Source organism: Rhinoraja longicauda, chromosome 37 (genome assembly GCF_053455715.1).
Source record: "Rhinoraja longicauda isolate Sanriku21f chromosome 37, sRhiLon1.1, whole genome shotgun sequence".
In the NCBI taxonomy this organism is placed as follows: Eukaryota; Metazoa; Chordata; class Chondrichthyes; order Rajiformes; family Arhynchobatidae; genus Rhinoraja; species Rhinoraja longicauda.
Window position 1 is genome coordinate 6592140 of NC_135989.1, and position 26827 is coordinate 6618966.

Consider the following 26827-nt stretch of genomic DNA (forward strand, 5'->3'; position numbering starts at 1 on the left):
TGACTGATTAGTTGATTTATTGACTGATTCGTTGATTTATTAACTGACTGATCAGTTAATTTATTGACTGATTAGTTGATTTATTGACTGACTGATTAGTTGCTTTATTGACTGATTCGTTGATTTATTAACTGACTGAATAATTAATTTATTGACTGATTAGTTAATTTATTGACCGACTGATTAGTTCATTTTTTGACTGATTAATTAATTTATTGACTGACTGATTAGTTAATTTATTGACTTATTAGTTAATTTATTGACTGATTAGTTAATTTATTGACTGATTAGTTGATTTATTGACTGACTGATTAGTTAATTTATTGACTGATTCATTGATTTATTGACTGATTCGTTGATTTATTAACTGACTGATTAGTTAATTTATTGACTGATTAGTTAATTTATTGACTGACTGATTAGTTAATTACCTTAACCTTAAACTTATATCCTCTGCTTCTCAATTCCACTACTCTGAGCAATAGTGCATTTACCCAATCTATTCCTCTGCACATAGACACAAAATACTGGAGTAACAGGCAGCATCTCTGGAGAGACGGAATGGGTGATGTGAAGGGCCAGACCCTTCTTCAGACCTCCTCGGTACAACTTGAAATGAGTTGTAGTTTTCTTTTCTCTCCCAGTTCTGATGAAGAGTCTTTGATCAGAGATGTTTCCAGCACGTATCAAAATCCAGACCGTGGTGGTGGGCTTGCTGAATGTTCTGATGCAGGGCGTTTCAAATTGTTGGGTCTCCTGAAGTTGCCAGCTGTTGGGATTTGATTTGCCAGCTGTTGGGAATTAGCCAGCTGTTGGGAATTAGCCAGCTGTTGGGAATTTGCCAGCTGTTGGGAATTTGCCAGCTGTAGGGATTTGCCAGCTGTTGGGAATTGCCAGCTTTTGGGAATTGCCAGCTGGTGGGATTGGCCAGCTGTTGGGATTGGTCTGCTGTTGGGAATTAGCCAGCTGTTGGGAATTTGCCAGCTGTTGGGATTGGTCAGCTGTTGGGAATTAGCCAGCTGTTAGGATTTAGCCAGCTGTGGAGATTGGCCAGCTGTTGGGATTGGCCAGGTGAATGGGATTGGCCAGCTGTTGGGATTTGGCCAGCTGTTGGGAATCAGCCAGCTGTTGGGAATCAGCCAGCAGTTGGGAATTAGCCAGCTGCTGGGATTTGCCAGCTGTTTGGGATTTGCCAGTTGTTGGGAAATTTTCAGCTGTTGGGAATTATCCAGCTGTTGGGATTTGGCCAGCTGTTGGGATTAGCCAGCTGTTGGGAATTAGCCAGTTGTTGGGATTTGCCAGCTGTTGGGAATTAGCCAGTTGTTGGGATTTGCCAGCTGTTGGGAATTAGCCAGCTGTTGGGACTTGCCAGCTGTTGGGATTTGGCCAGCTGTTGGGATTGGCCAGTTGTTGGGATTGGCCAGCTGTTGGGATTTGGCCAGCTTTTGGAATTTGGCCAGCTGTTGGGATTGGCCAGCTGTTGGGATTGGACAGCCGTTCTGATGCAAGTGACTATCTTATGTCACCCTTGGTTCTGGCCTCCGTCAGTCTACAGTTTTAGGGCAGATTCAGCCATCAACTGCAGGAACCTATAACTCGGGGGACGAGCCAGACTCAGCATGAATGAAGAGACCTTGTTCTGACACTGTCCCAGCCAGACGTTTGAAGGATTAATCCTCTTTCTACCGTCACAAGTTAGACTTTAGAGATCCTCACGGCAACAGGCCCTTTGGCCCACCATGCCTGTGCCGACCAGCGAGCACCCCGTACACTAGCACTAACACTGGAATTTAGAAGGATGAGAGGGGATCTTATCGAAACGTATAAGATTATTAAGGTGTTGGACGCGCTAGAGGCAAGAAACATGTTCCCAATGTTGGGGGATTCCAGAACAAGGGGCCACAGTTTAAAAATAAGGGGTCGGCCATTTAGAACAGAGATGAGGAAAAACCTTTCCAGTCAGAGAGTTGTAAATCTGTGGAATTCTCTGCCTCAGAAGGCAGTGGAGGCTAATTCTCTGAATGCATTCAAGAGAGAGCTAGATAGAGCTCTTAAGGATAGTTGAGTCAGGGGGTATGGGGAGAAGGCAGGAACGGGGGTACTGATTCAGAATGATCAGCCATGATCACGTTGAATGGTGGTGCTGGCTCGAATAGCCGAATGGCCTCCTCCTGCACCTATTGCCTATTGTCTATCCTGCTTACAAGAAACAATTTACAATTTTTGCCGAAGCCAATTAACCTACAAACCTGTACGTCTGGCTGCTGTCTCTGTGGAGTTTGCACGCTCTACCTGTGACTGTGTGGGGTTTTCTCCGGGTGCTGCGGTTTCCTCCCACACTCCAAAGATGTACAGGTTTGTCGGTTAATTGGCTTCAGTAAAAAATCGTAAAGCGTAGGATAGTGCTGGTGTACTGAGTGATTGCCAGTCTACAAACTCCATGCAGGCAGCACCCATAGTCAGGATCGAACCCTGGTCGTTGGCGCTGTAAGGCAGCAACTCTACCGCTGTGTCGCCTAGTGTGAACCGGTGATCGATGGGTCGGTGTGGACTCGTTGGGCCGAAGGGCCTGTTTCTGTGCTGTATCTCTAAGGTCTTAACGAAAAAATGAGGATTAATCCTTCAAAAGTCCGGCTTGGACAGTGTCAGAACCCGCCCTCTTCATTAATGCCGTCAGAGTCTGGCTCTCCCCCTGAGGTATAGGCTCCTGCAGTCGATGTCAACTAAACTAACGATCTCCCCACACCACCCTCCCTTGCCCGGGGCCTCTTTGCCCGTTCCCTCGGCACCCTGCCCCTCCAGTGCCACCCCAGGCTCACCTGCCGCTGCTGCCTCCTGCGTTCCGTCTGGCTGGGCATTGTCTGAATGAAGGGAACAGAAGGGATCGGTACGTGAAGGAACATGGATGACCACGGGCGATTGTCCACCATTACTGGGACGTGTGACAATAGACAATAGGTGCAGGAGGAGGCCATCCGGCCCTTCAAGCCAGCACCACCATTCAATGTGATCATGGCTGATCATGCTCAATCAGTACCCCGTTCCTGCCTTCTCCCCATACCCCCTGACTCCGCTATCCTTAAGAGCTCTATCTAGCTCTCTCTTGAATGCATTCAGAGAATTGGCATCCACGGCCCTCTGAGGCAGAGAATTCCACAGATTCACAACTCTCTGACTGAAAAAGTTTTTCCTCATCTCCGTTCTAAATGGCCTACCCCTTATTCTTAAACTGTGGCCCCTAGTTCTGGACTCCCCCAACATTGGGAACATGCTTCCTGCCTCTAACGTGTCCAACCCCTTAATAATCCTATGTGTTTCGATAAGATCCCCTCTCATCCTTCTAAATTCCAGTGTATACAAGCCACCCGACCGGTGGGTACTGAGACTGGCATTTGCCTGCTGCTCAGTCAGTGTGGGCCACTGACCCACATGGCACAATGAAACAAGTGTGGAGGAAGGAACTGCAGATGCTGCTGTACACCGAAGGTAGACACAAAACGCTGGAGTAACTCAGCGGGTCAGGCAGCATCTCTGGAGAGAAGGAATGGGTGACATTTTGGGTCGAGACCCTTCTTCAGATGAAACAAGGCACAGCGTGTGTGTCACCCTGGGTCAAGCAAAGTGTGTGTGTGTTTGCCTGTGTGCAAATGTTGGTATGTGTGTGTTTGTTTGTCATTGCATTGGTATGTTTGTTATTGCATGTGTGTTCATGTGCATGTGTGCATTGACGTATACATGTGTATGCATGTGTGTGCGCATGTGTATCTGTACATCTGTATGCAAGTGGGTGCCTACATGTGTGTGTGTGTGCCTGAGATATTCCCTGCCTTAACTACCTCCTCGGAAGCTCGTTCCATACACCCACCACTCTCTGTGTGAAAAAGTTACCCCCCAGATTCCTATAAAATCTTTCCCCCTTCACCTTAAATCTATGCCCTATTTTGTGTTGTGCTTAAGATTCCTGCATCTGCAATCTCTGGCGCCTCTCTGAAATTGTGAATTCCTGTTCTCTGGATCACTGCCCATGGCTTAGGATCATTTGTTCAACGTGTCCCTACGTTGGGGGACCTAGGTACCAGTAGAGCTGCTGCCTTACAGTGCCGGAGACCCGGGTTCCATCCTGACTACAGGTGCTGGGAAGTTTGTACGTTCTCCCCGTGACCTGCGTGGGTTTTCTCCTAGATCTTCAGTTTCCTCCCACACTCCAAAGGCGTGCAGGTTTGTGGTCTAATTGGTTTGGTATCAATGTAAAAACAAAATGTCCCTAGTGTGTGCAAGGCAGTGTTAATGTACGGGTAACTTGAGCTAGATAGAGCTCTTAAGGATAGCGGAGTCAGGTGGTATGGGGAAAAGGCAGGAACGGGGTACTGATTGAGAATGATCAGCCATGATCACATTGAATGGCGGTGCTGGCTCAAAGGGCCGAATGGCCTCCTCCTGCACTTATTGTCTATTGTCTATTGTCTATAACTCAACAGGTCAGGCAGCATCTCCGGAGAGAAGGAATGAGTAACATTTCGGGTCGAGACCCTTCTTCAGATTGATGTCAGGAGAGGGGACGGGACAATGACCCAGATCCTGCCTGACCTGCTGAGTTACTCCAGCATTTTGTGATACCTTCGATTTCTACCAGCATCTGCAGTTATTTCCCTGCACTGTTAATGTACAGGGATCGCTGGTCGGCACGGGCCCGGTGGGCAGAAGAGCCTGTTTCTGCACTGAATGACTTCAGATAGTCCCTGCTTTCCCTCTCTATCCCCTCCCGCTTCCCAGTTCTCCCACTAGTCTTCCTGTCTCCGACTACATCCTATCTTTGTCCCGTCCCCTCTCCTGACATCAGTCCGAAGAAGGGTCTCGACCCGAAACGTCACCCATTCCTTCTCTCCCGAGATGCTGCCTGACCTGCTGAGTTACTCCGGCATTTTGTATCTATCTCCTGCTTCTGCATTGCATCTCTAAACTAAAGCTAACTAAACTAAACTAAACACGCACCCCATGGGACATGAGTCATTCTAATCCTGGTTGGGGATATTCCTCTCCTTCGTTGATTCTCATCGGTTTCTATGTTGCCTCCACAGCGTAATTATACAGCTATTCTTGGGCATGGGTAATATGTTCCAGATCGCCAGAACAGGAAGAAAGTTATGAGTAAGGAGAATCATCTGTCAAATAAGTCAATCCTGAGTGAGTCACCGCTGGCTGCTGATCATAAACAGCTCCCCAGTAAAGCTGAAAGAGAGACGGTGGGGGAGGGAGGGAGGGAGGGAGGGAGGGAGAGGTGGGGGGGGGGGGGGGGGGGGGGTGGGGGGGCTGGGTGTGATTAGGAAGGTGGGGAGAGGGGGAAAGTGGGAGAGGGAGGGGGAGGGTGTAGGGAGGGAGCGGGGAGAGGGTGGGGAGGAACTGGGGAGGGGGTGGGGAGGAAGTGGGGAGGAAGTGGTGAGTGAAGTGGTGAGTGAAGTGGTGAGGGAAGTGGGGAGGGAAGTGGGGAGGGAAGTGGGGAGGGAAGTGGGGAGGGAAGTGGGGAGGGAAGTGGGGAGGGAAGTGGGGAGGGAAGTGGGGAGGGAAGTGGGGAGGGAAGTGGGGAGGGAAGTGGGGAGGGAAGTGGGGAGGGAATTGGGGGTGGGGTGGGGAGGGAATGGGGAGGGAATGAGGAGGGGGTGGAGTGGGGAGGAAGTGGGGAGAGGGTGGGGGATGGGGAGGGATGGGGGGAATGTGGGGATGGTGATAAGAGACACTGGAGAGGTAGTGTCAAGGGAATAAGGATGGGGGAAGGAAAAGTGGGGAGGGAGTAGGGAGAAAATGGGGAGGTGGTGAGGAGGGAGTGGGGAGAGAGTGGGGAAGGGGGAGGAGAGGAGGGAGTGGGGAAGGAAGAGGAGGGAAAGAAGGGAGTGGGAAGGGAGGGAGGAGGGAGTGGAGGGAGAGGGGGAGGGGAAGGGAGAGGAGGGAGAGGGAGAGGAGGTAGTGGGGAGGGCGTGGGGATGGGGAGGGTCTGAAGAGGTGGTGAGGAGGGGGTGAGGAGATAGTGGGGAGGGAGAGGAGGGAGAGAGTTGGGGAAGGGAGTGAAGAGGTGGTGAGGAGGGGGTGTGAGTGGAGTATGTGGTGCGAGGAGCCTCTGGGGAGGTGGTGTCAAGGCAGTATGGAGAGGGTGAAGCAGGTGGGCAGGGAGTAGGGTGGGAATGAGGGGGGAGTGCTGAGGAATGGGGAGAGGGTAGGGAGGGAGAGGATAGTGTGGGGAGCGAGGAGGAAGGGAATGAGGAGTGGGAGACTGCTCACGGAGTGTGTCATAAGGTCAGAAGGGATCGGAGCAGAATTAGGCCATTCGGCCCATCACGTCTATTCTGCCATTCAATCATGGCTGATCCATCTCTCCCTCCTGACCCCATTCTCCTGCCTTCTCCCCACAAGCCCTGACGCCCGTGCTAGTGAAGATGGGTGGAGAGAAGTAGACGTGGAAGGGGTCTTAGAAACATAGAAAATAGGTGCAGGAGTAGGCCATTCGGCCCTTCGAGCCTGCACCGCCATTCAATATGATCATGGCTGATCATCCAACTCAGTATCCCGTACCTGCCTTCTCTCCATACCCCCTGATCCCTTTAGCCACAAGGGCCACATCTAACTCCCTCTTAAATACAGCCAATGAACTGGCCTCAACTACCTTCTGTGGCAGAGAATTCCACAGATTCACCACTCTCTGTGTGAAAAAAAACGTTCTCATCTCGGTCCTAAAAGACTTCCCCCTTATCCTTAAACTGTGACCCCTTGTTCTGGACTTCCCCAACATCGGGAACAATCTTCCCGCATCTAGCCTGTCCAACCCCTTAAGAATTTTGTAAGTTTCTATAAGATCCCCCCTCAATCTTCTAAATTCCAGCGAGTACAAGCCGAGTCTATCCAGTCTTTCTTCATATGAAAGTGCTGCCATCCCAGGGATCTTGTGCGACTGAGGGAAGCTGGGTGGGGTGGGAGGCTGATCCAGCAGCACCTTGGAACAGAATCAAAGGGCCGAATGGTCTGAAAGTGCCCCGGGTTCCAGTGGGTGGTGCGGGCCATGTTCCGCCATTACCCTCGTCACATGGAGCCAACCTTCAAACCAATGACTCCCTGAACTACAGCAGCCCGTCCCCCCACACGCTGTGCACCTCCCTCCCTCCCTCCCCTCGGTCGCGGTGGGCAGTGGAAGGCCTACCTGCGTTGCGCACGTTCATCTTTATCTCCTCCTTGCCCTGCCGATCGCCAGCTCCGTCCTTCACCATGGTGTGGGGTGGCGACCCGTCAACCTGCCTGGCAGAGGGTAGAGGTGAAGTGGAGCTTCATACCAAACCCAGGACCCCATCACTGCCCCGTGACCCCCACCTCACCCCCACGCACCTGGGTCCCCAACACTGCCCTCGGGTCTCACCCCCACCCAAACGTCCCACATCCCCACTCCCCACACAATGGCCGCACTCTGCCATGGTCCAATGGCCACAATGGCGGCGCGTTGGCGCGGCGGTATAGTCGCTGCCTCACAGTGCCAGAGACCCGGCTTCCATCCCGACCACGTGCGCTGTCTGTACGGAGTTTGTACCTTCTCCCCGTGACCTGCGTGGGTTTTCTCCGGGCGCTCCGGTTTCCTCCCACACTCCGGCACGGTGGCGCAGCGGTAGAGTTGCTGCCTTACAGCGAATGCAGCGCCGGAGACTCAGGTTCGATCCTGACTACGGGCGCCGTACTGTACGGAGTTTGTACGTTCTCCCCGTGACCTGCGTGGGTTTTCTCCGAGATCTTCGGTTTCCTCCCACACTCCAAAGACGTACAGGTATGTAGGTTAATTGACTGGGTAAATGTAAAAAATGTCCCTAGTGTGTGTAGGATAGTGTTAATGTGCGGGGATCGCTGGGGGGCACGGAGTCGGTGGGCCGAAGGGCCTGTTTCCGCGCTGTATCTCTAAATCTAAAAAAAAATCAAAAATCCAAAGACTTGCAGGATTGTGGCTTAATTAATTAACTAATTAATTAATTGGCTTCTGTAATGTGAAAATTGTCCCTGGTGTGGAGGATCGTGCTAGTGTGCAGGGATCGCTGGCCGGCACAGAGTCGGAGGGCCGAAGGGCCTGTTTCCACGCTGTATCACAACAGTAAGGTCTAAAGGCTGACGGACTGATGGCAGATGTTACCCGATCTCTGCGTCAACTGCCGTTCCCATCTCCGTTCCCTACCAAAGCCCTACCTGGTCAAGTTGACCATGTGTTTTGGTCCAGAAATGAATTGGGCGCTCCTTACTTGCATCAAAATATAATGTGGAGTACAGAGTCATAGAGCTGTACAGCGCGGAAACCGGCCCTTCAGCCCACCTTGCCCGTGCCAACCCAGTAGGCATTCTGGGCTAGTCCCATTTGCCCACGTTTGGCCCATCTGGAAATAACCTTGCAGTGCAAGGAGCTACATACAAACCAATGACTCCAATGGATCCAAAGTGATGAAATACATCCGAAAAAGTAGTGTACAGCACATTACTTGCTACCTTTTAGTTGATAGCCGTTGTATGAGAAACAACTCTTCCACTTTGGAAAGAGCACAGTTAGATAGTGCTCTTAAAGATAGCGGAGTCAAGGGATATGGGGAGAAGGCAGGAACGGGGTACTGATTGTGGATGATCAGCCATGATCACATTGAATGGCGGTGCTGGCTCGAAGGGCCAAATGGCCTCCTCCTGCACCTATTGTCCATTGTCTATTGAAACAGCAAATAGAAACATAGAAACATAGAAAATAAGTGCACGAGTAGGCCATTCGGCCCTTCGAGCCAGCACCACCATTCAATATGATCATGGCTGTTCATCCAAAATCAGATATGCTTTATGCTCATATCCCTTGATTCCGTTAGCCCTAAGAGCTAAATCTAACTCTCTCTTGAAAACATCAAGAATCAAAAGTCTGAAGAAAGGTCTCGACCCGAAACGTCACCCATTCCTTCTCTCCTGAGATGCTGCCTGACCCGCTGAGTTACTCCATCATTTTGTGTCTACCTTCGATTTAAACCAGCATCTGCAGTTATTTTCCTACACCTAAAGAATCAAGAATTAGCCTGTTTGCAGCAAACAGCCTTCATTTCCATAAATCCTGACACAGCTTTTCACTGTTACAAATTAATCCTCTGAAACCCTCCTATCCGCGTATCTGTCCAAATGTCTCGAAAGTAGTAATAAGAAAATAACTGCAGATGCTGGTACAAATCGAAGGTGTTTATTCACAAAATGCTGGAGTAACTCAGCGGGTCAGGCAGCATCTCAGGAGAGAAGGAACGGGCGACGTTTCAGGTCGAGACCCTTCTTCAGACCCCTTCGTAGTAATAGTATCTGCTTCTGCAGCTTCCTCTGGCAGCTCATTCCAGATAAGGACTGCCCTCTGAATGAATAAGTAAGACCTAGGGCATAGGGAAGATCACTTTTTTTCTCTCAAAAGTATTCCATTTGGAGCCTGTTCTCCTTGATCTCAACCACTCTATCATTATCAATGGTCTGTTTCTTCTTCCTATTTGCTCTTATCTTATCACCGTCCTACTGATGGCATCCATTCCTCAAGAGGCAGCAAGTCTAGTTTAGAGACACAGCGAAGAAGCAGGCCCTTTCGGCCCACCGGGTCCGCGCCGACCAGCGATCCCCGCACATTAACACTGTCCGACACCCACTAGGGACAATTTCTACATTTGCCCAGCCAATTAACCTACAAACCTGCGCGTCTTTGGAGTGTGGGAGGAAACCGAAGATCTCGGAGGAAAACCCACGCAGGTCACGGGGAGAACGTACAAGCTTCGTACAGGCAGCACCCGTGGTCGGGATCGAACCCGGGTCTCTGGCGCTGCATTCTACCGCTGTGCCACCGTAACCGCCCTCCCTTCTCACCATTCGCCTGCACTGCCCATTGGATATATTACTATTACCAGATTACTCTTCCATAATGCAATAGTTTCTGAGAAGCAAAGAACAGCAGATGCTGGTTTATACCAAAGATGGACACAAAATGCTCGCGCCCCAGTCGCAGTGGGACAGGAAGCTTCTCTGGAGAAAACGGATGGGTGACGTTTCAGGTTGGAACCTTTCTTCAGAACCTCCTGTTCCAGGGAAATGCATTATAAGAATGCCAAAGACATACACTAAAAGCTGGAGCAACTCAGTGAGTCAGGCAGCATCTCTGGAGAAAAGGAATGGGTGACGTTTCGGGATCAGACCCCTCTTCAGACTGAAAGGGGAGTGAGAGATGTAGACTGTACTTAGGAGAAATGACTGAAAGATGTGCAAAAAGCAACGATAATCAAGGAAATGTAGGGCACACCATCGGCCAATGATGGGCGTGAGATAGGAGACAAGGAGTATACAGACAGAGGAACTCAACAGGATGACAGTAAAACCAGTATGTGTAGTAAGGAACTGCAGATGCTGGTTTAGACTGTAGACACAAACTGCTGGAGTAACTCAGCGGGACAGGCAGCATCTGAGAAAAAGGATAGGCAATGGTTCCGACCCGAAACATCACCTATTCCTTCTCTCCAGAGATGCTGCCTCGTTCATTTCGTTTCGATCGCTTCGCTCAACACCTTCGCTCAGTCCGCCTTAACGAACCTGATCTCCCGGTGGCTCAGCACTTCAACTGCCCCTCCCACTCCCAGTCTGACCTTTCTGTCATGGGCCTCCTCCATTGTCATAGTGAGGCCCACCGGAAATTGGAGGAACAGCACCTCATATTTTGCTTGGGCAGCTTGCAGCCCAGTGGTATGAACATTGACTTCTCTAACTTCAGATAGTTCCTCTGTCCCTCTCTTTCCCTCCACCTTCCCAGTTCTTCCACTGCCTTCCTGTCTCCAACTACATCTTTTCTTTGTCCCGCCCCCTCCCCTGACATCAGTCTGAAGAAGGGTCTCGACCTGAAACGTCACCCGTTCCTTCTCTCCCGAGATGCTGACTGACCCGCTGAGTTACTCCAGCATTTTGTGATACCTTCGCCTGGTTCATCTAGTTTAGTGCAGAGATACAGCGCGGAAACAGGCCCTTCGGCCCACCGAGCCCGTGCTGACCAGCTACACTTCACTATCCTACACACCAGGGGGCAATTTATAATTTTCACCACAGCCAATTAACCTGCAAACCTGCACGTCTTGGGGATGTGGGAGGAAACCGGAGCACCCGGAGAAAACCCACGCGATCACAGGGAGAACGTACAAACTCCGTGCAGACAGCGCCCGTAGTCAGTGTGGAACCCGGGTCTGTGGCGCTGTGAGGCAGCAACTCTACCGCTGCGCCACCGTGCTGCCCTAAATGAACATTTTATTTCCTTTGTACGTAATTCCACGTTCTCATCTCCGCCAGAATGTTCAACAGCAGTATTTCACAGGAGCCTAATCAAGGCTCTGACATCAAGCCTTTTAAGGAGATGCATCATCAGCACATTGCTGGAAGGGCTCTGCCTAAAGTAACGCCCGGAATGAAGAAAGAGATGGAAAAGCTCTGGGAGGAGGGGGGGGGGGCTGAAAATACCGTGGCCTGGGGGGATCGAGGAGAGTTTGGGTTTTGCAGAGGTCGGGGGGGAGGACAGCAAGGGGTTTTGTTTATACGGTGATTTATATCCTTGTGGATATACACATGCATATATATATATATATATACACACTAGACCAAGCGGACCCCTTGGCCCCAAACCTCTCCTGCATTGGTGCAGCACCCTCTCCTCCCCCACCTCCCTACCCCTCCCCCACCCTCCCTGCCCCCTCCCCCTCCCCCCCACTCCATCCCCCTCAACCCCCTTATCCTCCCCCTCCCACCTCCCCCCTCTCTCCCCCTCCCCTCCCCCCCCACTCATCCCCCTCAACCCCCCTTATCCTCCCACCTCCCCCTCCCCCCTCTCTCCCCCTCCCCTCCCCCACTCCATCCCCCTCAACCCCCCTTATCCTCCCACCTCCCCCTCCCCCCTCTCTCCCCCTCCCCTCCCCCCACTCCATCCCCCTCAACCCCCCTTATCCTCCCACCTCCCCCTCCCCCCTCTCTCCCCCTCCCCTCCCCCCACTCCATCCCCCTCAACCACCCTTATCCACCCACCTCCCCCTCCCCCCTCTCTCCCCCTCCCCTCCCCCCCCACTCCATCCCCTTTAACCCCCCTTATCCTTCCACCTCCCCCCCCCCCTCTCTCCCCCCTCCCTCCCCTCCCCCGCACTCCATCCCCATCAACCCCCCTTTCTCCTCCCACCTCCCCCTCCCCTCCCTCCACCCCCCTCCTGCCTCCCCGCCTCCCTCCCTCCCTAGGAGATAGATTTAAACTTTAAATGTGAATAACTTAAACAGCAATGCCGAGTGCTCCCTTAGCATGGTTGATTAGTTCAGTTTAGAGATACAGCCTTTGGCCCACCGAGGGCTTGCCGACCAACAGTCCCCCTTACACTAGGACTATCCTCCACACTGAGCGCCCGGAGAAAACCCACTCAGGTCACGGGGAGAACGTACAAACTCCGTACAGACGGCACCTGTAGTCCGGTTGGAACCTGGCTCTCTGGCGCTGTGAGGCAGCAACTCTACCGCTGCGCCACCGAGACTCCGCCAGGTCCAAATATGGTCATAGATTCACACAGCACAGCCCAACTCTTCAAAGTTGGCCCATCTAGCCAGTCCAATTTGGCCGTGTTTATTAGTTTAGAGATACAGCGCGGAAACAGGCCCTTTCGGCCCACCGGGTCCGCGCCGACCAGCGATCCCCGCACACTAACACTATCCTACACCCACTAGGGCCAATATTTACATTTACCAAGTCATTTAACCTACAAACCTGCACGTCTTTGGAGTGTGGGAGGAAACCGAAGATCTCGGAGAAAACCCACGCAGGTCACGGGGAGAACGTACAAACTCCGTACAGACGGCACCCGTAGTCGGGATTGAACCCGGGTCTCGGGCGCTGCATTCACTGTAAGGCAGCAACTCTACCGCTGCGCCACCGTGACCGCCCCCTTTAGTCTTAGAACATTTATCCCAATTCACCGTTGAACTTTTTACAACTGCCTTTGTTATTAAACCTGTTGCATTCAAATGCACCGACAATTATATCCTGCGAGATATTATGTGCATCCCCAATTATCCCCCTCCAGCAGCTCACTCCACCCGACCCCTCTCCTTCCCACACCAGGTTCCACCTTTCTCCCACCTGCCTCTGTCTCCCAACATCATCCCTCCCCTTTCCCCACCTTTCAAAGGTTATTGTAGCAGAAATCGTCCATTCGGCCCATCAAGTCTACTCCGCCATTCAATCATAGCTGATCCATCTCTCCCTCTCAACCCCATTCTCCTGCCTTCTCCCCATAAGCCCTGACACCCTATTCAAGACTCGTACTAATCAAGAATCTGTTAATCTCCGCCTTAAAAATATCTAGTGAGGGCCTCCACAGCCATACACAGATTCACCACCCTCTGAATAAAGAAATTCCTCCTCATCTCCTTCCTAAAGGTACGTCCTTTTATTCTGAGGCTTATGGCCTGTGGTCCTAGACTCTCCCACCAGTGGAAACATTCCCCCCACATCCACTCTAAGCAGGCCTTTCACTATTTGGTCAACCACCCTTTACCCATCCCACTGTATCACCTACTGACCGTTGTCTCTTCTGCACCCACTCCAAATCCTCCACATCCTCACTGCAATGGGGCAACCAGAAATGCACACAACACTGGAAATGCTACCAAACCAAAGTCTTATATCATAACTGCATTAAAAACCTCCTGACTCTTATGCTCAATGCCTTGACCAATGAAGGCAAGCATGCCATACGACCTTCTTTACCAATATCTACTTTTAAGGGAGCTCTGGACTTGGATCCCAAGTAGGGTTGCCAACTTTCTAACTCCCAAATAAGGGACAAAACGTGACATCGCCGCCCGCGCCTCACGTGATCTCAAACAGCCAGCGGCCACATGCTCCCGCTCCACTAATGGCGGCCGGGAGGCGAGTTGCTACGCAACCTCTAGTGTAAGAAAATAACTGCAGATGCTATGCAACCTCTGTTCGGTGAACACACTTGAACCCGCTCCCCGAACACACTCCGTTAGCATACACTGTTCGGGCCTACAGCGGCCCCCGGGCCTACACTGTCTGGGCCTACAGCAGCCCCTGGGCCTACAGTGTCTGGGCCTACAGCGCCCCCCCGGGCCTACAGTGTCTGGGCCTACAGCGCCCCCCAGGCCTACAGTGTCTGGGCCTACAGCGCCCCCCGGGCCTACAGTGTCTGGGCCTACAGCGCCCCCCCCCCGGGCCTACAGTGTCTGGGCCTACAGCGCCCCCCAGGCCTACAGTGTCTGGGCCTACAGTGCCCCCCCCCGGGCCTACAGTGCCTGGGCCTACAGTGCCTCCCCCCGTGCCTACACTGTCTGGGCCTACAGCGGTCCCCGGGCCTACAGTGTCTGGGCCTACAGTGTCCGGGCCTGCAGTGCCCCCTGGGCCTTATATTGGACAAGGGCAGTCCCCTACAGGACAAACCAACTTAGCCCAACATACGGGATGTCCCGGCTAATACGGGACAGTTGGCAAGCCTAATCCCATGATCATTTGTACATAAATTCTGTTCGGGGTCTTGTCATTAACTGTATACTTTCCCCTTACATGAAAACAGAAAATGCATGAAATCGGGTAGGAGGTTGGGATAAGGCAGAAAGGCAACTCAGCGAGGGAACTGTGATGCTGATTGTCGAGTGCCTGTCTCTACCATTCAGTTCTCTGTCTCTCTCCCACCAATGCTCAAATACAGTCCAATGTGAATTAAGGGTTAAAGAGAGAATCTTCCTGCGTTATTTAAAATGTTAAAGAATTTTGATTTTGGTAGATGAGGAAGCCGGCTTCGAAATTGAATGAGTAGATTTAATGCCGTTAAGATTGTGTCGTGAGTCATCATAACACTGTTTAGAAAGGTTCAATAAACAATGCGATCCTCTGTTGCAAGTTTCCCCGTGACGTTCCCCTGTCTGATGCGGCTCTCTGGCGCAGTCAATGTGCGCTGTTGTCCTGGGCTGCCGTGGGTTCCCACAGTTGCCGCAGTTGGCCTAGCAGCTGCCACCACAGCCGTTTGAGTGGAATTGGCCCTTTAAATAACTTCTTCTGCCTCAGTCACATAGGGTGACAAGGAGAACGTACACCTTCGCTCAGCCCACCTTAACCAACCTGATCTCCCGGTGGCTGAGCACTTCAACTCCCCCTCCCACTCCAGGTCTGACCTTTCTGTCATGGGCCTCCTCCAGTGCCATAGTGAGGCCCACCGGAAATTGGAGGAACAGCACCTCATATTTCGCTTGGGCAGCTTGCAGCCCAGTGGTATGAACATCGACTTCTCCAACTTTAGATAGTTCCTCTGTCCCTCTCTTCCCCTCCCCCTTCCCAGTTCTCCCTCTATCCTTCCTTTGTCCCGCACCCCTGACATCAGCCTGAAGAAGGGTCTTGACCCGAAACGTCACCCATTCCTTCTATCCAGTGAAGCTGCCTGTACCGCTGAGTTACTCTAGCATTTTGTGCCTGTCTTTCTCTGTAATTGTAGCATTATAATGCAGTAACACTAAATCTTGCTCTTTTGGTATTTTTCTCTTTGCATACCTGTATACTCTAGAGATACAGCACGGAAACAGGCCCTTCGGCCCACCGAGCCCGCACTGACCACTGATCCCCGCACACTAACACCATCCGACACACACACTAGGGACAATTTACATTTACACCAAGCCAATTAACCTACAAACCCGCACGTCTTTCGATTGTGGGAGGAAACCGAAGATCTCGGAGAAAACCCACGCAGGTCACGGGGAGAACGTACAAACTCCGCACAGACAGCGCCCGTAGTCGGGATGGAACCCGGGTCTCCGGCGCTGCATTCGCTGTAAGGCAGCAACTCTACCGCTGCGCCACCGTGGCCTTATAGCATGATTTGACTGCATTGCACACAAACGCAATTTTTCACTGTGTCTCGGAACATAGAAACATAGAAAATAGGTGCAGGAGTAGGCCATTCGGCCCTTCGAGCCTGCACCGCCATTCAATATGATCATGGCTGATCATCCAACTCAGTAACTTGTACCTGCCTTCTCTCCATACCCCCTGATCCCTTTAGCCACAAGAGCCACATCTAACTCCCTCTTAAATATAGCCAATGAACTGGCCTCAACTACCTTCTGTGGCAGAGAATTCCACAGATTCACCACTCTCTGTGTGAAAAAAAACTTTCTCATCTCGGTCCTAAAAGACTTCCCCCTTATCCTTAAACTGTGACCCCTTGTTCTGGACTTCCCCAACATCGGGAACAATCTTCCTGCATCTCGCCTGTCCAACCCCTTAAAAATTTTGTAAGTTTCTATAAGATCCCCCCTCAATCTTCTAAATTCCAGCGAGTACAAGCCGAATCTATCCAGTCTTTCTTCATATGAAAGTCCTGCCATCCCAGGGATCAATCTGGCAAACCTTCTCTGTACTCCCTCTACGGCAAGAATGTCTTTCCTCAGATTAGGAGACCAAAACTGTACGCAATACTCCAGGTGTGGTCTCACCAATGCCCTGTACAACTGCAGCAGAACCTCCCTGCTCCTATACTCATACCACAATACCACAATATTCTTCCACAGACACCCTGCTGACAAGGGCATGGACCAGAGGTTTGTGAGACAATCCCCTCCTTTTACTCCGTCTACAAGATCCCTCTGCTCCAAATGCACAGACTCGAGGTTCCCAAAACCATGCTGATACACCTTCACCACTTTGGGCAATTGCCCCTGTCTCCCAACATCACCTCTCCCCTTTCCCCACCTTTCAGAACTTCAAAGGTTATTGGAGCAGAGTTATCCATTCGGCCCATCAAGTCTACTCCGCCATTCAATCATGGCTGATCTATCTCCCCCTCTCAATCCCATTCTCATGCCTTCTCCCCCATAAACCCCTGAAAACCCTAATCAAGACTCGTACTAATCAAGAATCTGTTAATATCCGCCTTAAAAATATAGACAATAGACAATAGGTGCAGGAGGAGGCCATTCGGCCCTTCGAGCCAGCACCGCCATTCAATGTGATCATGTCTGATCATTCTCAGTCAGTACCCCGTTCCTGCCTTCTCCCTATACCCTATGACTCCGCTATCCTTAAGAGCTCTATCTAGCTCTCTCTTGAATGCATTCAGAGAATTGGCCTCCACTGCCTTCTGAGGCAGATTCACAACTCTCTGACTGAAAATGTTTTTCCTCATCTCAGTTCTAAATGGCCTACCCCTTATTCTTAAACTGTGGCCCCTTGTTCTGGACTCCCCCAACATTGGGAACATGTTTCCTGCCTCTAATGTGTCCAACCCCTTAATAATCTTATACGTTTCGATAAGATCCCCTCTCAGCCTTCTAAATTCCAGTGTATACAAGCCTAGCCGCTCCAGTCTTTCAACACATGACAGTCCCGCCATTCCGGGAATTAACTTAGTGACGGCCTCCACAGCTGTGGCAATGAATTCCACAGATTCACCACCCTCTGACCAAAGAAATTCCTCCTCATCTCCTTCCGAAAGGAATGTCCTTTGAATCTGGGGCCGTGCCCCCTGGCCCTCGACTCCCCCACTAGTGGGAATCAGTGATGATATCGGATTTTAAGCACATGCGTGAAATGTTCCCTCAGGCCGCTGGTCTTGTCTTGCCGTGACAGGGCTTGGAATAGACACCTTGAGGGGCCTGTTATCGGGCGTGTGAACTCAGTGACCGAGTGTAATTGGAACCCTGCTTCTGGGAACGTTGTCCTGGGAGAGGACACCAACATTGACACGCCCGGCTGCCTCAGCCGCCGCATCACCTGCCGCAGTCTCAGAGGCGTGGGTTCGAATCCCGGCTTGGGCGATAATTTCCCAGCTAACGGGATTTCATGGAAAGAACACCAAGTGAAACCTGGTTGATTTATGGGACAGGAAGGTGTTTTTTTTTTCCAAACAAGTGTGGTTGAACATCCTACCAGCAACTGAATGGTACGGATATAGGGATATAGGAAGCAGGGACGGGGTACTGAATTTGGATGATCAGCCATAATCACATTGCATAGCTCAATGCTGGCTCGAAGGGCCGAATGGCCTTCTCCTGCACCTATTTTCTATGTTTCTATGAACAATCTTACCATCAACTACAGAGCAGTCCTGAGCTATTACCTACTTCATTGGAGACACTCGGACTATCTTTAGTGTAAGAAAATAACTGCAGATGCTGGTACAAATCGAAGGTATTTATTCACAAAATGCTGGAGTAACTCAGCGGGTCAGGCAGCATCTCAGGAGAGAAGGAATGGGCGACGTTTCGGGTCGAGACCCTTCTTCAGATTCGACCCGAAACGTCACCCATTCCTTCTCTCATGAGATGCTACCTGACCTGCTGAGTTACTCCAGCATTTTGTGAATAAATACCTCGGACTATCTTTGATCGGACTTTACCTTGCACTAAACGTTATTCACATTATTCCCTTTGTCATGTAGCTGTACACTGTGGACGGCTCGATTGTAATCATGTATTGTCTTTCCGCTGACTGATTAGCACGCAACAAAATCTTTTTGACAATAAACATGACAATAAACTAAACAAAAACTCAACGTTGGGAGTTTTGAGATTTGGGAGCTGTGTAACCGTTGGCATATGATACATAAAATGGGATAAGTTGGTAGATGATACATATGAATTGGCATAAAATGGGAGAATTCTGCGCTGGAAATGAGACACTAAAGCAAATAAAAAATTGTGCCTAAAAGTCAGGTTTTGTGCCAGTTGCAATTTTGTAATATTACTCCTTAAAGAAAGCTCCTTTCCAGCCTCTTGCCCGAGACATGGATAGGACAGGTTTGGAGGGATATGAACCAAACATAGGTGGGACGAGTGTAGCTGGGACATGTTGGGCAACTTGGGCCAAAGGGCCTGTTTCCACACTGTATCACTCTATGACTCTATGTCAACCATTGCACCGTCTGAAGAAGGGTCTCGACCCGAAACACCACCTATCCTCGCTGGAATTTAGAAGATTGAGGGGGGATCTTATAGAAACTTACAAAATTCTTAAGGGGTTGTACAGGCTAGATGCAGGAAGATTGGTCCCGATGTTGGGGAAGTCCAGAACAAGGGGTCACAGTTTAAGGATAAGGGGGAAATCTTTTAGGACCGAGATGAGAAAGTTTTTTTCACACAGAGAGTGGTGAATCTGTGGAATTCTCTGCCACAGAAGGTAGTTGAGGCCAGTTCATTGGCTATATTTAAGAGGGAGTTAGATGTGGCCCTTGTGGCTAAAGGGATCAGGGGGTATGGAGAGAAGGCAGGTACAGGATACTGAGTTGGATGATCAGCCATGATCATATTGAATGGCGGTGCTGGCTCGAAGGGCCGAATGGCCTACTCCTGCATCTATTTTCTATGTTTCTATGTCTATGTTTCCAAAGATTTTGCCGGACCCACTGAGTTACTCCAGCTCTTTGTGCATCCTTTTGTGTATAGAATGATCCCAGGGATGAGTGGATTGACATATGTTGAGCGTTTGTCGGCATTGGGCCTGTACTCGCTGGAGTTTAGAAGGATGAGGGGGGGACCGCATTGAAACTTAGCGAATAGTGAAAGGCCTGGATAGAGTGGGTGTGGGGAGGATGTTTCCACTAGTGGGAGAGTCTAGGACCAGAGGCCACAGCCTAAGAATAAAATAATGTACCTTTAGAAAGGAGACAAGGAGGAATTTGAGTCAGGGCAGATTTTGTCTCTCTTGGTCTTTGTTGTATCTCGGGGACTCGGTCATTTCTTGGCACTCAGGACTGGCTGTTCATATGTTTATCAGTTCTAGGAGCAGGATTAGGCCATTCGGCCCATCAAGTCTACTCTTCCTTTCAATCATGGCTGATCTATCATTCTCTCTCATCTACATTCTCCTGCCTTATCATCTTAGCCCCTGACACCCGTCCTAATCAAGAATCTATCAATCTCTGCCTTAAAAATATCCACTGACTTGGCCTCCACAGCTGTCTGTGGCAATGAATTCCACAGATTCACCACCCTCTGACTAAAGAAATTCCCCCCTCAGTGTTTTTTTTTTTAGAGATACAGCGCAGAAACAGGCCCTTCGGCCCACCGGGTCCGCGCCGCCCAGCGATCCCCGCACACTAACACCATCCTACACCCACTAGGGACAATTTTTACATTTGCCCAGCCAATTAACCTACATACCTGTACGTCTTTGGAGTGTGGGAGGAAACCGAAGATCTCGGAGAAAACCCACGCAGGTCATGGGGAGAACGTACAAACTCCGTACAGACGGCGCCCGTAGTCAGGATCGAACCTGAGTCTCCGGCGCTGCATTCGCTGTAAGGCAGCAACTCTACCGCTGCGCCACCGTGCCGCCGTGGTGAGTGGTGGTGGCAGCAGGGACCAGGAATGGTGATCGCCAACTGGTCACCTCCTCTGAAGGAGATTCTGAGTGTAGAGTCTCGATGCGTGCTGTTGTTTGCAGATGCATAGTGTTGCAACTTCAGCACTATGGCACCTGAATGGAGCTGCTCCCTGCATGGTTCCCCTTTATGTTGAAAGACTGGAGCGACAGGGCTTGTATACACTGGAATTTAGAAGGACGAGAGGGGATCGTATTGAAACATATAAGATTATTAAGGGATTGGACACGCTAGAGGCAAGAAACATGTTCTCGATGTTGGGGGAGTCCAGAACCAGGGGTCACAGTTTAAGAATAAGGGGTAGGCCATTTAAAACGGAGATGAGGAAAAGCATTTTGACTCGGAGAGTTGTAAATCTGTGGAATTCTTTGCCTCAGAAGGCAGTGGAGGCCAATTCTCTGGATGCTTTCAAGAGAGAGTTAGATAGAGCTCTTAATGATAGCGGAGTCAGGGGGTTTGGTGAGAGGGCAGGAACGGGGTACTGATTGTGGATGATCAGCCGTGATCACATTGAATGGTGGTGTTGGCTCGAAGGGCAGAATGGCCTCCTCCTGCACCTATTGTCTATTGTCTATCCCTCACTGCAGGGGAGTGAGAGATAGGCTAGGTGCATTTTGGTGGTGCATATTTCTACTGCTGGATGCCCAGTTGAGTTGAGTTCAATTGAGTTGAGTTGATTGGAATTGAGATGAGTTCAGTTGAGTTGAGTTGATTTGACTTGATTGGAGTTGCGTTGAATGGAAGATAGACACAAAATGCTGGAGTAACACAGCATGACAGGCAGCATCTCTGGAGAGAAGGAATGGGTGACGTTTCAGGTGCGGCACGGTGGCGCAGCGGTAGAGTTGCTGCCTTACAGCGAATGCAGCACCGGAGACTCAGGTTCGATCCTGACTACGGGCGCCGTCTGTACGGAGTTTGTACGTTCTCCCCGTGACCTGCGTGGGTTTTCTCCGAGATCTTCGGTTTCCTCCCACACTCCAAAGACGTACAGGTTTGTAGGTTAATTGGCTGGGCAAATGTAAAAATTGTCCCTAGTGGGTGTAGGATGGTGTTAATGTGCGGGGATCGCTGGGCGGCACGGACCCGGTGGGCCGAAGGGCCTGTTTCTGCGCTGTATCTCTAAATCTAAAAATCTAAAAACCCTTCTTCAGACTGATCATATGAGCTGATTGGAGTTGAGTTGAGTTGAATTGAAAGATACAGCATGGAATCAGGCCCTTCAGCCCACTGAGTCCATGCTGACCGTCAATATCCAGTTCACACCAGTTCTATGTTATTCACCTTTCTCATCCACTCTCTACACACAAAGACCAATTATCCTACATTATGCCTTTGCGATGAGGAAACCGGAGCACCCGAAGGAATCCCAGGCAGTCACAGGGAGAATGGCGAACGATTGAATGGCGGAGTAGACTCGATGGGCCGAATGGCCTAATTCTGCTCCCATCCCTGATGATCTCATGAGAACATGCAAACTCCACACAGACAGCACCACCAGGGCCAGGATCGAACCCAGGTCCCTAAGGCAGCAGCTCTACCAGCTGTGCCAATGTGTCGCCCATTTCCAACGCATTCCTACACTGCAGAGTATTATTGTCACACAACACAATGGTCTCCATGTGAAGGTGGGACCTTCCCCCAGGACAGTGCTGTGGTCACTCTGTGAGGGGAGAAGGTCACAAGGAATAGGAGTAGAATTAGGCCATTCGGCCCATCAAGTCTACTCCGCCATTCAATCATGGCTGATCTATCTCTCCCTGCTAACCAAAGATACTAGAGGAGCAAGATAGACCACTCGAACCCTAAAAACCGTAGTGCGTCATGGCGCCATTTTAGTAGGCAGAAACTTGCAGAAACATTTGAAAAGAAAAATAACAAAAATCTGTGAGTTGATAGATAAGATATATTCTGCATTTTAATGGTATCATCACACATACTGTTCCCCCACAACACTAATTACACTGCGAGAGGCGGGTTTTGCTTACTAAAATGGCGGCCATTACGCTCCTTTGCGTACTACACTTCAGTATAGGTGATTTCGATGGAGTGGTTCATCTTGCTCCTCCAGTATCTTTGGCTCTGACCCCATTCTCCTGACTTCTCCCCATAACCCCTGACACCCGTACTAATCAAGAATCTATCTATCTCTGCCTTAAAAGTACCCACTGACTTGGCCTCCACAGCCGCCTGTGGCAAAGGCTTCCACAGATTCACCACCTTGACGGCTCTGGCCCTCCAGCTTTTTTTGGCTGTGATTAGGAATGGGCCACAATGTTGCTTGGGATAGCTCCACAGATTCACCACTCTCTGTGTGAAAAAAAACTTTCTCATCTCCTTCCGAAAAGACTTCCCCCTTATCCTTAAACTGTGACCCCTTGTTCTGGACTTCCCCAACATCGGGAACAATCTTCCCACATCTAGCCTGTCCAACCCCTTAAGAATTTTGTAAGTTTCTATAAGATCCCCCCTCATTCTTCGAAATTCCAGCGAGTACAAGCCGAGTCTATCCAGTCTTTCTTCATATGAAAGTCCCAGAGGAGGATGTTCCCAGGTTGACTGAGTGGGAGCCTCTTTGTTGACACTGCAGGTGGGTGAAGCCGGGTTTAATTATGGTCTTTTCACATTGCAGTTGTATTACAAACCAATGGCCGAGTGTTTCTCGACCGAGGCAGGTGGGGACCTCTCCATGCTGCCCAACAAAGGGTTAACAGCCGAGCGCGGCCCCTTCAGCTGTTGCAGCATCTGCGGCCGTCGCTCTCCCCGTGGTGGGGGGGTTACGGGGAGATGTTGAGGTGGGCTCGCTCTGCTGCCAAATGCTGATCGCTGGCGGGAAGCAGGCAGCCAGAGCTCGCCTCTGTGGGGGAAGACAGGGCCCCTTCCAGGCCTCACCAGACAGAACCACAGGCAATTAGTGCTGCAACGTCAGGCTCACAGTAACCGAGCTCCCTCCACCCACGCCCAACGCTGCTGTGTACTCAATCCACAGCACTTGGCCCTCACCTCTCAACCCCAACCCCGACCCCTCACCCCGACCCCTCAACCCCCACCTCTCAACCCCAACCCCCACCCCTCAACCCCAACCCTCACGCCTCAACCCCCACCTCTCAACCCCAACCCCCACCTCTCAACCCCAACCCCCACCCCTCAACCTCAACCCCAACCCCTCAGCCCCCACCTCTCAACCCCAACCCCCTCCTCTCAACCCCAACCCCCACCCCTCAACCCCAACTCTCACCCCTCACCCCTCAACCCCAACCCCCACCTCTCAACCCCAACCCCCACCCCTCAACCCCAACCCTCACGCCTCAACCCCGACCCCTCAGCCCCCACCTCTCAACCCCAACCCCCTCCTCTCAACCCCAACCCCCACCCCTCAACCCCACCTCTCACCTCTCAACCCCAACCCCCACCCCTGAACTCTAACCCTCACCTCTCAACCCCGACCCCCACCCCTCAACCCCGACCCTCACCCCTCAACCCCGATCCCCACCACTCAACCCCGACCCCCACCCCTCACCCTGACCCCTCACCTCTCATCCCTCAACCCCCACCCCTCAACCCCAACCCTCAACCCCAACCTTCACCTCTCAACCCCAACCCTCACCTCTCAACCCCAACCCTCACCTTTGAACCCCATCCCTCACCTTTAAACCCCAACTCTGACCCCTGAACCCCACCCCTCCCCCTGAACCCTAACACTGACCTACCTGAACCCAAGCTTTGACCCTTGAACCCCAACCCTCACATCTGAACCGCTCCCTGGACCTCTGAACACCAACACCCCCCCCCCCGAGCCCAAACCTTGACCCACAACCCTAACACACGAACCCAAATGACCCCTGGACTTCCCCTTGACCATATCCTGGCCTCCCTGATTCTCGCCCGAACCCCCTCAGCCATAATCCTGAATCCCAAACCTGAAGACAGACACACAATGCTGGAGTAACTCAGCGGGTCAGGCAGCATCTATGGAGAGAAGGAATGGGTGACGTTTCGGGTCGAGACCCTTCTTCGGACTGAGAGTCAGGGGAGTGGGAAACAAGAGATATAGAAGGTACATGGAACAAATGAATGCAAGTTGTGCAAAAAGCAACGATGATCAAGGAAAGGCAGAGCCCACAATGGTCCATTGTTGGCTGTGGGGGTAGGTGATAACGAGTTATACAGACAGTGCAGCTGAACAGGACAGTGAAACTAGTGCGATGTGTAGGAAAGAACTGCAGATGCTGGTTTAAATTGGAGACACAAAATGCTGGAGTAACTCAGCAGGTCAGGCAGCATCTCTGGAGGGAAGGAATGGGTGACGATTCTGGTCGAGACCCTTCCTCAGACTGATGTCTGTACGATGACTTGGGACCCTAACCCTGACCATGACCCTTGACCCTGACCACTCACACTGACCCCCCTAAACCCTAACCACGGCTTCTGAACACTCACCCTGATTATTGAGCCCCCCTCTACGATCACGACCCAGCCCTGATCCCATGAATCCCACCCTGACCCTGACCCTTCACACAACAAAACAAGGGGAGAAGGCAGGAGATTGGGGCTGGGAGGTAGAGATAGAACAACCATGATTGAATGGTGGAGTAAACTTGATGGGCTGAACGGCCTAATTCTGCTCCTATCGCGAATGAAACAATGAAGTAATTTAGAAGGATGAGAGGGGATCTTATCAAAACGTATAAGATTATTAAGGGGTTGGACACGTTAGAGGCAGGAAACATGTTCCCAATGTTGGGGGAGTCCAGAACCAGGGGCCACAGTTTAAGAATAAGGGATAGGCCATTTAGAACGGAGATGAGGAAAAACTTTTTCAGTCAGAGAGTTGTGAATCTGTGGAATTCTCTTCCTCAGAAGGCAGTGGAGGCCAATTCTCTGAATGCATTCAAGAGAGAGCTAGATAGAGCTCTTAAGGATAGCGGAGTCAGGGGGTATGGGGAGAAGGCAGGAACGGGGTACTGATTGAGAATGATCAGCCATGATCACATTGAATGGTGGTGCTGGCTTGAAGGGCCGAATGGCCTCCTCCTGCACCTATTGTCTATTGTAATGTCCCTGATCCTATCCGCTGAACATTTTTTTTCCTGAACCCAACTCACAATCCTGTCTGAAGAAGGGTCTCGACCCGAAACGTCACCCATTCCTTCTCTCCAGAGATGCTGCCTGACCTGCTGAGTTACTCCAGCATTTTGTGTCTACCTTCACAATCCCAATTCCCTTTTCCTTGCCCATGTAACCACTGCTGGACCCTAAAACGACACCCCTGCCCCTATAAGGCGAGGCTGGGACGCGGGGAGCCGGGCCGGGCAATGAGCCATAGACTACTGTATCAGAAGGAACTGCAGATGCTGGTTTAAACTGAAGACAGACACCAAAAGCTGGAGTAACTCAGTAGTCCCCATTACTCCCAGCTTCAACCCACAGTTTAGAGATTATGGAGACATATAACATTTTTAGTTTAGTTTTAATAGATCTCATAGATCTAATAGATCTCACTCCAACTCCGGAGGTAGACACAAAATGCTGGAGTAACTCAGCGGGTCGGGCAGCATCTGTGGAGAGAAGGAGTGGGTAACGTTTCGGGTCGAGACCCTTCTTCAGACTGGAGACCAATTTTGTCAGCATCTTCGGTTTAAACCAGCATCTGCATTCCCTTCGTCCACACACACACACACACACACACACACACACACACAGTCTAAGGAAGGGTCTGGACCCGAAAACTCACCAATTCCTTCTCTCCAGAGATGCTGCCTGACCCGCTGAGTTACTCCAGCTTTTTGTGTCTATCTTAGGTCTTACTCCAGTCTTAATTTAACATGCATTCCTAACAGTGACCGCAGTCTAAACCGCCGCGTGTGATTCCCATCCTAATTGAGACATCTAAAGTTGCAAAGAGCGTTGTGCCTCTTGCATTTGCAGCAATTTCTATTTGCATTGAGATCAGACTTACAAGTTTGGGGTTGTATCTGTCTGTGCACGCTTTCAATTTCTCCCTCGCCGTTAGTTTCTCCCCCTCTCTCTGGAGCTCAATGTGGGGTGGGGCGGCTGCAATCCGCCTTCCTTGATGCCTCCACACTGGCACCCTTGCAACCTGGAGTCCAACAAAGAGAGTCGACCGAGTCTTTCTCACGGTCGTCGATGTGAGTCAGCCCTGCCTCCTGCCACTCCCACTCCCACCCAGCGCCACTCCTCTCCCCCACACCGACCGTTTAATTCTTGGGCGGTGTGGACTCAGTATTTCCACGCTGTATATCTAAACTAAACTAAACTAAAAAATGTTATAAACTTATATGTCACCATAATCTCTAAACTAAACTAAACTAAACTAAAAATGTTGTATCTCCATAATCTCTAAACCAAACCAAACTAAAATGTTGTCTGTTCCCATAATCTCTAAACTA

The 26827-nt window shown here is 50.9% G+C and overlaps 1 protein-coding gene across 4 annotated transcripts in view; it reads right to left on the reverse strand.

Moving 5' to 3' along the window:
• The window catches only part of LOC144610656 (asialoglycoprotein receptor 1-like), a 42437-nt gene extending 15886 nt beyond the window's left edge, over positions 1-26551 (reverse strand). The window contains exons 1-3 of one of the 4 annotated variants that reach the window (XM_078429523.1): positions 26377-26551; positions 7187-7277; positions 2820-2861 (exon numbers count right to left, since the gene is read on the reverse strand). In XM_078429523.1, the coding sequence (XP_078285649.1) occupies positions 2820-2861; positions 7187-7253 (109 nt within the window). In that variant the 5' untranslated portion in view covers positions 7254-7277; positions 26377-26551. Of the gene's footprint in view, positions 1-2819; positions 2862-7186; positions 7282-26376 lie in introns of all 4 variants that reach the window. The other 3 variants (XM_078429522.1, XM_078429525.1, XM_078429524.1) reach the window with 3 other exon arrangements.
• Between the last annotated feature and the right edge of the window lie 276 nt (positions 26552-26827).